Source organism: Nanorana parkeri, unplaced genomic scaffold (genome assembly GCF_000935625.1).
Source record: "Nanorana parkeri isolate BGI_ZX_2015 unplaced genomic scaffold, ASM93562v1 scaffold113, whole genome shotgun sequence".
Classification (NCBI taxonomy): Eukaryota; Metazoa; Chordata; class Amphibia; order Anura; family Dicroglossidae; genus Nanorana; species Nanorana parkeri.
Genome location: NW_017306381.1, coordinates 1,573,940 through 1,591,306, shown reverse-complemented (window position 1 = coordinate 1,591,306; position 17,367 = coordinate 1,573,940). Strand labels below are relative to the sequence as shown.

At 48.7% G+C, this 17,367-nt stretch overlaps 1 protein-coding gene across 1 annotated transcript in view; it reads right to left on the bottom strand.

Moving 5' to 3' along the window:
- The window catches only part of CUNH12orf57 (chromosome unknown C12orf57 homolog), a 9,020-nt gene extending 3,029 nt beyond the window's left edge, over nt 1-5,991 (bottom strand). The window contains exons 1-3 of the mRNA XM_018553198.1: nt 5,803-5,991; nt 5,581-5,757; nt 4,733-4,917 (exon numbers count right to left, since the gene is read on the bottom strand). Coding sequence (XP_018408700.1) covers nt 4,775-4,917; nt 5,581-5,757; nt 5,803-5,935 — 453 coding nt within the window. The 5' untranslated portion in view covers nt 5,936-5,991 and the 3' untranslated portion in view covers nt 4,733-4,774. The remainder of the gene's footprint in view (nt 1-4,732; nt 4,918-5,580; nt 5,758-5,802) is intronic.
- Nucleotides 5,992-17,367: the final 11,376 nt, after the last annotated feature.

Genomic DNA, 17,367 nt, shown 5'->3' with positions numbered 1-17,367 from the left:
TTTTTTTTTTTTGCGGGGGGGGGGGGGGGGGGGGGGGTTAGGGCCCGCTTTAAATGGAGTGTAAACAGTCTCCGCCCACCAGTTGGTTAATTTTATGTGAAAAGATACCCGAGCAATATTTGTAGAATATTTCTTCATTTTATTTTAAGGACTAAACTGTGGCCATAGAGGGATGCACATGGGACGTTCCTCGCACACTTACCCCCCCCAGTCTGGACACAAGGCAGGGTGGAAGTCCATGTATTCAAGGCATTGACAACACAATCTGACACAACCGTCAGTGTACAGAAATGGGGATCCATCAGACCAGGATACATTTTTTCTAATCTGTCCGGCGGTTTTGGTGAGCTCGTGTCCACTGCAGCCTCAACTTCCTGTTCTTGGCTGACATAAGTGAAGGCCGACGTGGTCTTCTTCTGTTGTTGTCCATCGCCCTCAAGGTTCCATGTGTTTGGTTCTCTGCCCACCGTGTTATCAAAGTTACATTAGGCCCGTCAACCTCTGCACTTTAGCTGTTGTGGAACTACAAGCCCCATGAAACATTTGCAAGCCACCTGCATGGCTCCCAGGGCAAGAGGCATGTTGGGAATTGTAGCTTCACAAGAGCAGTGGTGCTGAGGCTGCCGACCACCGCTGTAGCCGCTCTGTGCAGGACTGACGTTCATTGAATGTTTCTTTCCCCCCCATACCATTCCGAGTAAACTTTAAAGCAGGGGTAGGTAGCGGGCTCACAGGGCAGGAGACCCCCGTTCTGTTTTGTCCACCATGACATCATACCTTGACAGACAGGCCAGGAGACTCCTGCTCTGTCCTGCCCACCATGACATCATCCCTTGACAGACAGGCCAGGAGACTCCTGCTCTGTCCTGCCCACCATGACATCATCCCTTGACAGACAGGCCAGGAGACTCCTGCTCTGTCCTGCCCACCATGACATCATCCCTTGACAGACAGGCCAGGAGACTCCTGCTCTGTCCTGCCCACCATGACATCATCCCTTGACAGACAGGCCAGGAGACTCCTGCTCTGTCCTGCCCACCATGACATCATCCCTTGACAGACAGGCCAGGAGACTCCTGCTCTGTCCTGCCCACCATGACATCATCCCTTGACAGACAGGCCAGGAGACTCCTGCTCTGTCCTGCCCACCATGACATCATCCCTTGACAGACAGGCCAGGAGACTCCTGCTCTGTCCTGCCCACCATGACATCATCCCTTGACAGACAGGCCAGGAGACTCCTGCTCTGTCCTGCCCACCATGACATCATCCCTTGACAGACAGGCCAGGAGACTCCTGCTCTGTCCTGCCCACCATGACATCATCCCTTGACAGACAGGCCAGGAGACTCCTGCTCTGTCCTGCCCACCATGACATCATCCCTTGACAGACAGGCCAGGAGACTCCTGCTCTGTCCTGCCCACCATGACATCATCCCTTGACAGACAGGCCAGGAGACTCCTGCTCTGTCCTGCCCACCATGACATCATCCCTTGACAGACAGGCCAGGAGACTCCTGCTCTGTCCTGCCCACCATGACATCATCCCTTGACAGACAGGCCAGGAGACTCCTGCTCTGTCCTGCCCACCATGACATCATCCCTTGACAGACAGGCCAGGAGACTCCTGCTCTGTCCTGCCCACCATGACATCATCCCTTGACAGACAGGCCAGGAGACTCCTGCTCTGTCCTGCCCACCATGACATCATCCCTTGACAGACAGGCCAGGAGACTCCTGCTCTGTCCTGCCCACCATGACATCATCCCTTGACAGACAGGCCAGGAGACTCCTGCTCTGTCCTGCCCACCATGACATCATCCCTTGACAGACAGGCCAGGAGACTCCTGCTCTGTCCTGCCCACCATGACATCATCCCTTGACAGACAGGCCAGGAGACTCCTGCTCTGTCCTGCCCACCATGACATCATCCCTTGACAGACAGGCCAGGAGACTCCTGCTCTGTCCTGCCCACCATGACATCATCCCTTGACAGACAGGCCAGGAGACTCCTGCTCTGTCCTGCCCACCATGACATCATCCCTTGACAGACAGGCCAGGAGACTCCTGCTCTGTCCTGCCCACCATGACATCATCCCTTGACAGACAGGCCAGGAGACTCCTGCTCTGTCCTGCCCACCATGACATCATCCCTTGACAGACAGGCCAGGAGACTCCTGCTCTGTCCTGCCCACCATGACATCATCCCTTGACAGACAGGCCAGGAGACTCCTGCTCTGTCCTGCCCACCATGACATCATCCCTTGACAGACAGGCCAGGAGACTCCTGCTCTGTCCTGCCCACCATGACATCATCCCTTGACAGACAGGCCAGGAGACTCCTGCTCTGTCCTGCCCACCATGACATCATCCCTTGACAGACAGGCCAGGAGACTCCTGCTCTGTCCTGCCCACCATGACATCATCCCTTGACAGACAGGCCAGGAGACTCCTGCTCTGTCCTGCCCACCATGACATCATCCCTTGACAGACAGGCCAGGAGACTCCTGCTCTGTCCTGCCCACCATGACATCATCCCTTGACAGACAGGCCAGGAGACTCCTGCTCTGTCCTGCCCACCATGACATCATCCCTTGACAGACAGGCCAGGAGACTCCTGCTCTGTCCTGCCCACCATGACATCATCCCTTGACAGACAGGCCAGGAGACTCCTGCTCTGTCCTGCCCACCATGACATCATCCCTTGACAGACAGGCCAGGAGACTCCTGCTCTGTCCTGCCCACCATGACATCATCCCTTGACAGACAGGCCAGGAGACTCCTGCTCTGTCCTGCCCACCATGACATCATCCCTTGACAGACAGGCCAGGAGACTCCTGCTCTGTCCTGCCCACCATGACATCATCCCTTGACAGACAGGCCAGGAGACTCCTGCTCTGTCCTGCCCACCATGACATCATCCCTTGACAGACAGGCCAGGAGACTCCTGCTCTGTCCTGCCCACCATGACATCATCCCTTGACAGACAGGCCAGGAGACTCCTGCTCTGTCCTGCCCACCATGACATCATCCCTTGACAGACAGGCCAGGAGACTCCTGCTCTGTCCTGCCCACCATGACATCATCCCTTGACAGACAGGCCAGGAGACTCCTGCTCTGTCCTGCCCACCATGACATCATCCCTTGACAGACAGGCCAGGAGACTCCTGCTCTGTCCTGCCCACCATGACATCATCCCTTGACAGACAGGCCAGGAGACTCCTGCTCTGTCCTGCCCACCATGACATCATCCCTTGACAGACAGGCCAGGAGACTCCTGCTCTGTCCTGCCCACCATGACATCATCCCTTGACAGACAGGCCAGGAGACTCCTGCTCTGTCCTGCCCACCATGACATCATCCCTTGACAGACAGGCCAGGAGACTCCTGCTCTGTCCTGCCCACCATGACATCATCCCTTGACAGACAGGCCAGGAGACTCCTGCTCTGTCCTGCCCACCATGACATCATCCCTTGACAGACAGGCCAGGAGACTCCTGCTCTGTCCTGCCCACCATGACATCATCCCTTGACAGACAGGCCAGGAGACTCCTGCTCTGTCCTGCCCACCATGACATCATCCCTTGACAGACAGGCCAGGAGACTCCTGCTCTGTCCTGCCCACCATGACATCATCCCTTGACAGACAGGCCAGGAGACTCCTGCTCTGTCCTGCCCACCATGACATCATCCCTTGACAGACAGGCCAGGAGACTCCTGCTCTGTCCTGCCCACCATGACATCATCCCTTGACAGACAGGCCAGGAGACTCCTGCTCTGTCCTGCCCACCATGACATCATCCCTTGACAGACAGGCCAGGAGACTCCTGCTCTGTCCTGCCCACCATGACATCATCCCTTGACAGACAGGCCAGGAGACTCCTGCTCTGTCCTGCCCACCATGACATCATCCCTTGACAGACAGGCCAGGAGACTCCTGCTCTGTCCTGCCCACCATGACATCATCCCTTGACAGACAGGCCAGGAGACTCCTGCTCTGTCCTGCCCACCATGACATCATCCCTTGACAGACAGGCCAGGAGACTCCTGCTCTGTCCTGCCCACCATGACATCATCCCTTGACAGACAGGCCAGGAGACTCCTGCTCTGTCCTGCCCACCATGACATCATCCCTTGACAGACAGGCCAGGAGACTCCTGCTCTGTCCTGCCCACCATGACATCATCCCTTGACAGACAGGCCAGGAGACTCCTGCTCTGTCCTGCCCACCATGACATCATCCCTTGACAGACAGGCCAGGAGACTCCTGCTCTGTCCTGCCCACCATGACATCATCCCTTGACAGACAGGCCAGGAGACTCCTGCTCTGTCCTGCCCACCATGACATCATCCCTTGACAGACAGGCCAGGAGACTCCTGCTCTGTCCTGCCCACCATGACATCATCCCTTGACAGACAGGCCAGGAGACTCCTGCTCTGTCCTGCCCACCATGACATCATCCCTTGACAGACAGGCCAGGAGACTCCTGCTCTGTCCTGCCCACCATGACATCATCCCTTGACAGACAGGCCAGGAGACTCCTGCTCTGTCCTGCCCACCATGACATCATCCCTTGACAGACAGGCCAGGAGACTCCTGCTCTGTCCTGCCCACCATGACATCACGAATAAACTCCACCAGCGATGACTAGAAAATGACGAGACGTTTATTAGCGCAGTCCAGCGCGAATGTAACAGGCGTTTCCCGAACACACAGTCCTGCGTGTGATGAGAGAAGGGGAGGATAAGGATGTCCGCCGGCAGGGAGGAATGTTTTAGGAGGTGGGCATGGGGAGCCCGGCATGTGGGGGGAGGGGTAAGGGGGGCAAGAAGAAAGATTTCAGCTTGTTGGACATTGCTGCGATCTCGGGGTCCTGCGACTCGAACGATTTTACCAGGCGGGCGAATCGGAGGACACCTGGGAGAGGAGAAACCGAGAGAAAACAAAAGTGTCTTACCTCAGTGCTGATTAAGAATGAAAGCAAATATGTCATATGCCTTGCTGTCTGTGTTTCATTGGGGAGATTTCCCTTCACTTCCTGTCCCTGAGACACAACAGGAAGTTATGGAAAATCTCTCTCTCTATATATATAACAATTAATAATGCCCCTCTCCATGCTGCTTCCTCCTCCATCCAGCGCTGGTGGTCCCCTTCAGGACAGGATGAGTCTGTCATTCTTTCCATTTCCTATGAGCCCAGCCTGACTTCTATTCCCCTCCCCTGAGGAGGTGTGTCCTCACGCAGGCTGAGCGGCGCTCATGAGTCATTACAAGAACGCGGCTCAGTTCTGAAACAATGCCCCGCCCCCTCCAATACCACCAGAGCAAGAAGAGGCTGCCGTGATATCACCGGACCGGCTGGAAGACAGCAAGGAAAAGGTTTGTATAGGGTTCTACTTTTATGGTTCCTCGGGGGCGGGGCCTAAATGTCCAGAGTTCTGCTTTAAAGTAAACCCGTCGCTTTGCCCGGCTCAGGTTCACTTTACAGTTCAGAACTTCTGCCTGAAAAGCACGAAGGGTCACCATGTGTAGGTTGGTAGCCCCCATGGCTCCTCCCCCCTGTCACCTGGCGGTCGCTCACCTTCCCCGTCTGGGCTGAAGCCGTAATTCTGGAGCACCTCTTGCTGGATCTGGACGGCGGCCGGGAGCAGAAGCTGCAGAACTTTTCCTAAGTCATTGCCGGAGTTCTCTCTGGCCTCCTCCAGCCGCGCGCTGCCCGTGGGGGACTGCAGAGCATCCAGCACTTCCCCCAAGGCTTCTGCAAGAGGAGAGAGAAAAGTACTATCCATGGGGGGTCACTCACCTTTCACTTGATCTAGGCTGAGGGTGACTGTCTGGGCAGGAGGAGCTGGCCTCTGCAGGCTGGACATGGCGCTGCCCCCTCCTCCTCTCTGTATTACCCGTCTAGCCTCTGTGTCCTGCGATTCCCCATACATAAGGCGAGGATTTAATGTACACACTACACAAGAGCACCTCTCTATGGCTGCCGTGCCGGGAGTGACACAGCACACAGCGCCCTCTAGTGGCCGGAGTATGCTAGTACATGGAAGTATAAACTTCCGCCCCCACACAACAAAAGCAGAATTGGTGTGCGCGGCGTGCGCACCGTCAAATCATTCCGCTAGTCATCAGCCTTGAAGCAGCATATTGAAATTCATGATCTATTATTCACTTAGCAGAGGCGGCTCCTGATTAACAGGAACCTTCTAGACAAATAGAAAAAGAGCTATAATACGAAGTGCGCAATGTTTCCGGTCAAGAGAACTTCTTTGGATGCCACCCTTGCAGGTCATGGCGACTCGAATTCTCCCTACTGCTAAAATATATTTTATGTGATAAATTGCATGGCACTAATTCAAAAGACCCTCGAAAAAAAAGTGGTCAGTTTATAGATAAACGTTTATTGTTAACATATGTTAAAGAACGATGCGGGGTCTCAATCTCTCGGCCACATGCAGATTAGCTTTCACCGATTGGGTCCTCGAAAGAGTGGGCGGGAACTATCGCGAAGAGCTGGAAGACGAGGTGACGTCAGCTATCTGCGTTGCTAGGAAACAGGGGGACTAGGTATAACTAATGGGAGGACGTGGACTGTTTATAGAAGCGGTGTAAAAAAAAAAAAAAAATGAAGTTCTATCCATTTCTCATGTGTTCAGTGAAGGAATATAATGAGGGTGTTTGCTGGGTGTTAGGTTTGTCCCTGAAATATTCATTTAGTGTACATGAGGGAGTGCAGTCATCACCATATGCTGAAAAAAGGGCTTTCATCCTAATTTGTATTAAAGTGTACTGTGCCATTTTGTGCAATGATAGATCCATGCTCAGCAGCTTTGTAAATTATACATTTGCCATCGCTTCTCGGCCTTTTGGCTAAGATCAAGTGTAGTATCTGTTCTTATCAGTTGTTGGAGGGGAGAGGATGTTGCCACCCGATGGGAGAACATTCTAGTACCCTCTGACGTAATGGTGGGTGTCGGAGGACGGTTCGGTCCACTGCTAGTTGCGTCAGGCCCTGATGTACGGGTAGACCCTAGACAGTGGGAGGACCCCCGACGGCACTACCTCCTGATGTGAGCGGAGAACCACGGGGTCTGGCCCGAGGGTTCGGGGGGCGGCAGAAGCCCGTGGAGTTGTGCCCCCTGGGGGTGGCGTCCCAGGGGTGCTCAGGTAGTCACATGGGTGTGGGACCCCACTTGACTCACTTGATCACTTGGTCACACTCCACATTGCAATTTTCTGCACAACGCCTCTTGGACAGGCCTTATGGCTAGTCCGGGGCAATATTTTTGCACTCCGGCCCCTAAGGCCTGTCAGCGTGGTGCACTGGCACTTTAGATTTATTTATTGCACTCTATGCACGTTTGGCACTTTTTTATTTTTAAATTTGACCCACAGATTGCGGAAGGTGCAGGTTCCTTCGGGGCCTATTCCTGATGCTGGGAGGAGGTTCTGTGCCTCTTACGGGGTTCTCTGCCTCCTCCCACCCAGGAGGTGGGTTTCTCTTCGGGAGATCCCACCTGCCAAGTACTGAGGGGGACCTGTTTCGGCAGGTCCCCATAGGAAATGGGTCCACCGGCCTTCGGGTTGGTGGACCACCAGTCTCAACCCCTGTCAGGAGCCTTGCGCCCCGGGGGGTCGGGAAATGGGTCCCTTCTTCGGAAGGACCTTGCACCCTTGTGCACGTTTTTGTGTGCTGTGATTTCACGGTTCACTTTTTTTGTTCACAGGGGGAAGTTTGTTGAGATGCACGTCCACGGGCTTCAAAAAAAAAAAAAAAAAAATTATACATTTGCCATGCATGTCATGTTAAAAAAAAAGTAAACGCACAGCTTTAGGCTGACCATACATGTGCAATTTTTGCTAATGCAGTCATTGCGCATTGTCAGGGATGGCTGCACATGAAGAATAATGGAGTATAGCCTGTAGCCCCTTGAACTCAGGGGCTCAGGAGCAATCGGGGCGGGGCCCTGACCTCAGAGGTGCTGCAACAGTCTGAGCAGGCTCACTTACCTCAGAGGCACAGGAGCAGGCAGGGCCACCTGACCATAGAGCCAAGAGCAGTCATGGTAGGGCCACCCTGACCTCAGAGGTCCAGGAGTAGGCATGCCAGGGGACCTTAGAGGACCAGTAGCAGCCATGGCTGGGTTCCTGACCTAAGAGATCCATTAACACTCAGAGCAGGAACCTTGACCTTATTGGCCCAGGAGCAGTCATGGTAAGGTCCACTGACATCAGTTGCCCAGGAGCAGGCATATTATGTCATCTGAGGGTCAGTGAGGTCCCCTGACTTCATAGGCTCAGGCACAGTCATGGCAGGGCCACCTGACCTTAGAGATCCAGTAGCAATCATAGCAGGGCCCCCTGATCTCAGTGGTCCAGTAGCATAAATGCTACATCCCATTGACCTGAGGGATTTAGGAGATGTCATGGCTGGGCCCCTAACCTGAGGGTTCCAGTAGCAGTCATACTATGGCCCCTTAACCTCATAGGACCAAGAGCAGTCATGGCAGGGCCACCTGACCTCAGATGACTTCTTGGCTTCCGTCTTCTCTCACCCTTGATGTTAATATGAAAGTCTTAATGACCAGAGACGTGACATAAGAGTATTGGGTGTGGGATTGCCACTTGGCCAGTACTCTAGACTTGGGAAGAGAATATTGGTCCAATTGTGAGTAAATTCACTTTACCCCCCGATTGACTATACACATTTACCATCATAGCATCTTAATACCTTTTGGGAGGCTACTGTTAGGCCTATGACACACTAGTGTTCCTGTAACTCCCGGTAGCATGCCAGTAATCATTTAAGAGGGCAACAAAACAACTAACCAGTTCCTTCAGTGTTACTCCCTCGCTGGCCGGACCAGCCAGGCATGGCTTTCTTTCTATTGTGGGAGATATTACAGTCTTTCCACCAGCAATGCCATTGCCTTCTCTAGGGATTCTGGTGAGTTGCTGCTGGGAATAGTATCTTTAGTGTGTCAGAAGCCATACCTGAAATCAGATTTTTACATATGAAGCTTCCACTTATATCATTGCTGTGGTCTTCTGTGGGATTCAGCAGGTGGCGGATATAAGGAACATAGGAACCCGACATATTAGATGGAAAGTTCAAGCAGATCACAAGATTCTTTGATTTGTAATGTGGACTAATCTTAATGAATTATCATTTAGCAGAGTATAAATACAATGGATCTCATTGGTTTGGCCCATTTGCAAACGGTGATGCTATCTTTTAATTTAGTGTTCTAAACCAGTAGACAGAAACCTTAAAAGCGCTTACATTTCAGCTTTGTTTAAGCTATTTCAATAGATTTTCAGCACCTTGCACCTGCTGTGGACTCATACGGTGATAACAGTGCTGTGGTGCTGTGGACATTTCATAAGGTGATAACAGTGCTGTGGTGCTGTGGACATTTCATAAGGTGATAACAGTGCTGTGGACATTTCATAAGGTGATAACAGTGCACACGTTGGATTTTTGTTCAAGCTCCATTAACAGGACTGCAGCAGGAGGAGAGAAACTTTTGGGCAAGGATGAGGCATTGTCAACATTCTGTTCCCGCCACTTGAGTTCCAAAGAGAGCAGATAGTGGTTTTTTGGGTTCTGCATTGTCCACTCCATAATATGTCTAATTCAGGTGGGCTGGCCATTTTTGTGCCAATGTGTCAAATAATATATATTGGGGAAAATGTTCTCCCTAGTGAATAATATGAGGATACAGATGAGAAAAAGGTAAAATATAGTCTCTGTTTTAAGCTGTATCTCAGCCATGCTCCTCATTTCTTTTCCATATCTGTCACTCCCTCCAAGAAGGAAGGAAAGGAAAAGCAGTGGTGTTTCTAGGCTTTCATCTTTGTCTACTGGTCCCAGGCATCTTAATGAAAGCACTACATCTACTGTTGCTACCTCTGACAGTCCTAAGCAATTGGCAGGGCTGACTAACATATAGAGAAGAACAGCGATGGTAGACAATTCCCAGTGTGCTGCCTGGTATCTGGTGACGGATAAGAAATGTTCTAGAACTTCCTGCCAATCATTAAAAGCTACACAGCTCATAGGGAGTCTGTTATATGAAATGACACATCTCTTTGCTGCATATCGTTCTTCAGGTACTCTTAGATATGACGCTTACTGGCAGGAATCACAATATCTCCTAGTGGAGTTCAGAAACCCTATGGGCGATCGTTCTTGGGGGAAGATAGAGCTTTACTGGCCATTATTTCTCCAAGATAAAGCCAACACCAGGAGTGTCTGCTTGTTGCACAGGCAGGTAAGATCAGCCATTACAATGAATGTTTCTATCTTGATCATCTAAATAATCATTCAGAGGTTGGACCTTCTGACCATCTTGGTTATAGTTACCTGCAGACACAAGCCTAAGATGAAGTGGAACTGGAAGTAGGTGCATGGGGAAAAGAGTAGAAGGAAGAAGAAAGAGAGGTGAGGGAGAGAAGAGATACAAGGGGGAAGGCAGTGGAACCACCTTTCAGCTTGAGATGAGTTTTCAGGGGTGCTTCAGGTTTTTAGCAACTTAGGAACACAAGGACATAAGAAACTTTTGGACGATTTCCTAAGGGACCGTAATATACAGGGGTACAAGTACTCCTAAGAATGGGATCCTATAGGTTGGACTTGATGGACTAATGTCTTTATTCAACCTCAAATACTATGTAACTATGTAAGGACGGGACAGGAAAGTTTGATTTCTTATCAGCATTTCCATTGGGGGGCTTTGCTTTGCTCAGTTTGAAACCTCTGACATCAACACAGTTTTAGCAGGTGGTCTGCACAAGGTTGGCGATGGATGAGATCTTACAACATCTTCATAACGAATACTGAGCACCACCACAAGTATATTTTCACTTACCTCAAGTGATGCAATCAGCATAAGGATCTTCATAATTCCTTATGGAGTAGGGTAAGACCTCATTATCAATCATATTTCTCGGCACAATGGAAGACGTCAGTGACCAAAACTGAGCAATCTATCTTTGTCTGTAGCTATGTAATAGTATGAGTCACAGAGGAATTCCACAAAATTATATTTTACAGGTCAAGAACTTAGAGCATACATTTTATTTTACTGTAGGGGGGGGTGTACAATATTCCTTATATTACACAAGTTTCAATTTGAAACAAAGTTGCTTGCATGAGGTGCTCTCAGGGTTAACTCCATCCAAGACTGATGTTTCAAGTATGGGTAGGCGCCCCCTGCATCTTATATCTCTAGGGGGCCCCCACTGGAATTTACAGATCTTCATTTTAGTGTGGCCAATACAGAGCCAAGCATGGGAGTCTCACTATTCCTGCTGTATAATCCATAGAGTACAATGAAGAATCCAGCAGAGAAAGCTTAGGCCCGAAGATCATGTCAGAAGATATAAGAAGGGGTGCATTGACGCAAATTGAAAATTCAGTTCAGTTTGGGCTAACCCTCTAATAAACTAGATGCGTTTGATGAGTTGCTTGAAATTCATCGAAGAACACTGTCACACTGGGTAAGGTGACATGAGTGACATCACCACTCCGCAGAATGGACAGGAGTAAAATAATTACTCTGCAAAAAACATTATCTTGTATTGTGACATATTACACGTGCGTGACATCACTACTTTTCCAAATATAAGTTAAACATCACTAGAATGACTTCAACACTGTCCAAATATGACTTACAATGTACGAATGACATCACTACTTCCTGTATACTTAAAGGATAAGTTCACTTATAATAATGCACTTCCGCCTTGAAGAAATTGTATTTCCTTTTCCCATTCACTACTCGGCCTGCAGTTATGAGTTTATCACTTAAATGAAGCTCACAAAGGTGAAGACAGATTTGACCGCACAGAATAATGAAAGAGTGCCCAACATATTCAAGACAAGGACGGGTTCTGGGCTGGCTGTCTATTATTCTTTATGGCCAAACGTGTCCACAGCCTGCTGCATGCAACAAATTCAAATTGGAGATTTAAGCACCATAGATGATAACCAGTATAATGACCCCAGGTAGTGAATAGGAGGGAGCCATTAATGTGGGGTTATCATTTTTTGTGACGTGCCCTTACCCTCTAAAGACCAAGTCCACCTAAAAATTATATTTCAGTTCTGGATAGGATGACTCACCCACCGAATTTTGTCCGTAGGGACTTTAATGGGCATCCTTGTCAGCTCTTTAGGCCTTAGCTTCCAACCATGACCACTATTAAACCAAATGAGGGCCTCATGATTTTTCCGGGTGGATTTATTTTGTGGTTTAAATACCTTGAAGCCTACCCTTTAACCATTGTGCACGTCCTACCTAATACTAGGCACAGCAAGAAGCCTTCTATTGTCCAGAAAAGTCTCTTCGGTGGCCAGCCAGCGTTTGGCTCTCAGTTTTCTGAAGCCTTGACTTACTTGACTTTTGGCCAAAGCCCTGCCCATACCCTGGCCCTCTGTGTTCAGTGGGAGCAATTTACTGGTCAATAGGGGCACTTTCATTGGTCAGCTGTCAGGAGCATGAGAGGCTTTTTTAGACAAGGAAGGCAATAGTAGGCACCCTGCTTTTAGGCAACACATGTAGTGGTAGATAGTTGCAATGGGCGATAGGTTACTTATGGTAAATGTCCACCCATTTCATAGGCATCCATGGGGGTGTAAAAACCAGTGGGCTAGTCACCCCACCATCATCCTGTGATATCAATTTTTGATGGACTTATACTTTAAGAACATTTTTTTTTTTTACAAATATCACATTTTACCTGTTACATTTCCTTTTATAACCAGTTATGTGTGACATCCATGTCACGATTTCCATTTTGTATGACAAAATGCTATCAACACGTGATTTCTAAGTGCTTTCACTTTATTTCAGCTCTCCTCTGCGTGTCACACAGGTGGCTGCGAGTCATCGTGCAAAGGCGCAGGAGGAGGGGAGAGTATAAAAGGGTAGGGGATCGGGGAGGTGATGGAGGAGTGTAATATCCATATATATTTATACAGTTATATCTCCATAAGCTCTCACTCTCCTCCTCTCACTCACACATATATGTACAAATACACACACGCTTATAGATGCATCTCTCATATATACATACAGGCCTATGCATACTCCAGTCTTCTAAAGTGGTGCCAAAATTGGGTCCATTAGTAAACCTATCATACAAAACACACAGGGGCAACCATACAGGGTTGTGACATACATACGCACAGAGGAATTGTCTGGTGGGTGGTCTTAAAGAGTCAGTCCACACAAAACAGATATTTTTGGGGGTTTTGGCTGCATCCCAACACATTTGCCAAGTCCTTAGATATTCCACCTACAGCAGAGGCTCTTGCTCTGCCCAGTTTACCAGCCATGACGTCCTCCATCTCACCACTGGATAAATAGTATTACTTAAAGAGAAATGATTGGCAAATTCAAAAGTTTTGAGTCCTCCCTGCATCACATATGTCATTTTCTTTACTATTGATTTGTTACGTATAAAGTCCCTCATAAAACTCCAAGGGCGATCGAATGTACATGCACAATCAGGACTTCCCTTCGTCTCTACTTCTGCGCAACAGGTCCAAAAACACGAATGTTCGGCTTGCTTGAATGTTCCTGTTTATGGAGAGGAAAGAGAGGGATAAGAGTGATGCTGATAGAAGTTGCTGGTTCTTCCAATGTCAGGGGAGAATGATAGTGAATGGGAGAATGATAGTGAATGGGACAAGATATCCAACATGTCCTTTAGCTCACTACTCCAGAAAGCAATCAGTGGAGTCAAAGGCCTCCCTTAAAGTGACATTAAACCCTCAGATTTTTTAACATAAACCAATACTGTAATGCGCGCCTTACTGTAATCCATGGTAGTTTCCCTTCTCTTTGCTGCTCTTCCTTTTAAATCCTCATGTCTTCTCATGCTTGGGGAGAACTTCCCTTTGCAGCTGAGTGCCTCTTCCTGTAGTGCTGGCTCAGGTTGCAAACTTACACACAGACACCATGTTGCCATCCCAGAGACAAGGCAGTCTGCTGCAAAGCAGAAGTTCTGCCCAGCAGGAGAAGAGATACGGATTTAAAAGGAAGAGCAGCAAAGAGAAGGGAAACAACCATGGATTACAGTAAGGCGCACATTACACTATTGTTTTATGTTAAAAAATCTGAGGGTTTAATGTCACTTTAAGCATCCCTTAAGGGCCTCCCTTATTATTCAGGCCACTATACTGTCCTGTTTTGTCTGTTGGTACCACTAAACTAGAATACATTGACATTCTTCCCATAAATAATTGTTTAAAAATAAATGAATAGCTGAAATTTAGAGAGTCAGAGGATGATTTTGACCGCAATTTTCAAATGTCATCTGTCACAGCGGCTTCTACGTCTAACACAATGGTCAACCGGTGCATGAAAACTTGCTTATGGTTGCCGTAAAAACCAAGGGGGCGATAGCCCACCAGCCCTAACCCAAAAAAAAATGTCACCTTTGGTTGGACTATGCCTTGAGACAAGGGCTCCCCATTCCAAACACTCTGCAGATTAAAGCTATTTACACTGGTATTCTCACAGATCAGATATGCAGACACTGTGGAATTCATGTACAAATACAAGTAAGTATTCCCACAACTGGACACATCCCTGGTATATACATAAACCAATACATATACTCAAACATATGTATTTTTTTTTTTATAGCCACAGGTTGCACGCACCACTGTATCCAAGGGTACAACACTCGCGCTCATGCACACGCACACATTCATTGTCAAAGGAGCATGCGCACACTCCTTTGTACAATTGTATGTACAATGTATACACATACATTCAGATATATATGTATCCACTGTAATAGGCGAGCACTGCAGGGACCAGGTGCGGGTGGCCGTCGCGGTCATGCGCAGGCGCGGCGGGGATCGATAGCCCCAGCTCTCCGGGGGGACGCGGTGACGTCTGGGGAAAGTCTCCGTCGTCGCCTCGCGCAGGCGCGTCGCGGTCCTCCTTCATCCCACACCTCAGGGCCGTCTAGGTCGGGCGCATGCGCGCCGGGAAGCTCCGCCCCTCCAAGACGCAGCTCTCGGCATAAAGCCGAGTCACTGTAATTGATCGGCGTCTTTCCGTTGATCGTGGAAGGACGCTGATCAATCCAGCGTTCCCTCGCCTCAACCCCACCAGACTCAACTCGCCCTCTGAAGACTGCCACCACCAGCAGAACCGCAAGTAATCTGGGCTAGGCAAACTAAAGCCCCAGGTCTCCTATGCATAGCAATATAGCACTATCTGCATTGCTCTCAGCTGTCACTGTACCTTAAACTACCTGAACTATTGCATTGCTTTCAGCTGTTCACTGTGCCTTAAACCTATCTGAACTATTTGCATTGCTCTCAGCTGTCACTGTACCTTAAACTACCTGAACTATTGCATTGCTCTCAGCTGTCACTGTGCCTTAAACCTATCTGAACTATTGCATTTCTCTCAGCTGTTCACTGTGCCTTAAACTACCTGAACTATTGTATTTCTCTCAGCTGTTCACTGTGCCTTAAACCTATCTGAACTATTGCATTGCTCCCATCAGTAGTTGTACACTCCAACCGGTCGTGCATTACTGCCAAGCAATACCCATTCGTGTGCGGGTATTTCCCCATTCCCTACTGTGTATACGGGGCGTGATGTACCGCAGCCTCCCAAACGCCTAAGCACATACAAAACTGGGCATTCCAGGGAGGAGCTGCTATTCTGATTCCCGTTCCTTAACCCTCTCCATTCCGCAGTTGAGATCCATAGAGGGTATTCGGCCCTCTCCCGAGGCGAGCATTACATCCACCCATTTATGTATCCAACCATACTGTATATACACACATGCCGAAAAACGGAGGCGAAGGTGGTGGCTTGACTTCATCTGCAAAGTAAAATATTCAATGGTGATAACTGCGCTTAGGAAAAAGAACCTTTTTGTTTGTTTGTTTTACTGTAGTTGTTTGAATCAGTCAAATTTTTGCACTTTTCGGTGTGTTTTCGTGCCCAGGAAAGCGCGTTGGTGCCATACTTTTGCTCTAAGGTAACTTAAACTGTTACTAGGAACTTTACTCAGGTAGGACGCTCCCATGTTGCAGAGAGCTGAGATATTCAGTAGTTGATAGCAACTTTTGCAGCCAAATTGGGATAACATCTACTTGATATTTGTTACATGCTCCCAGTCACATTGCATAACTCCCGGCAGGAGGTGGGGTTTATGTAAATGAAACCACAAGTGATGGTGATTGCTACCATTTGGATGGGGCTGTGTCGTTCCTCCAAACTACATTAATGATAGTGAATGGGACAAGATATCCAACATGTCCGTTAGCTCCCTACTCCAGAAAGCAATCAGTGGAGTCAAAGGCCTCCCTTATGCATCCCTTAAGGGCCTCCCTTATTATTCAGGCCACTATACTGTCCTGTTTTGTCTGTCGGTACCACTAAACTAGAATACATTGACATTCTTCCCATAAATACCCCTAGGCAATTTTGAAGTAGCAAACTGATAAGCAGATAAGCTAACAGCGACTGTGGCAATACTTTTATAAATATAGAGGGAAAAAAGAGCGCAAAGCGAGAAAAGTCATTTTTGCTCTCTCCAGTTTCATAGTCAGGTCCTCAGTTCTCATTTTCAGAGGGCTAGACACACATTCCTCAGAAAACTTGTATTGTATCTGTCATACACCTTTGGCCACAGTTCATGCAGGATGATGTGGTGAATTGGTGGGTGGTAACACCACATAATTGAAATAAATAAGGATATTTACCACCACACTTTGGTATAGTGATTCTGTCCTTTTTCCCCGTAAAGCAGGGGTATCCAAACTTTGGCCCCACCAGCTGTGGAGAAACTATAACTCCCATTAGGTAGTACAAGGCTCTGACAGCCACAGGCATGACTTTCAGAGACCGATGCACGATGGGATTTGTGGTATCATCACCACCAGAGGGACAAAGTTTAGCTACTCCTGACATAAAGCAGCAGGCATCACAAGCCATTGTTTCAGGACCTCTCAGGATGCCTGGACAGGATTATCACTATACCAAGGTGTGCTGGTGAAGAACCTTATTTTCCTATAAGCAGACATTCCTGATGCTCGAGCGACTTTATGCATAGTTAGTGAATAGAACAAGTCTTGTATAGAACTGCACAATCCTGATGGTGCTGGACAAGATATAGCATAGAGGCTACTTGTAGTGATGGCAACAGATGGCGCCATGACAAACCAGAGATATACAGTAAGATAGGAAGCCACCTGTTTGTTTTTTGTTTTTTTTTTAACGTGGAACGTGCATCGAAACAAACTTCCCCCTGTGAACAAAAAAAGTGAACCGTGAAATCACAGCACACAAAAACGTGCACAAGGGTGCTTGGTCCTTCAAAAGAAGGG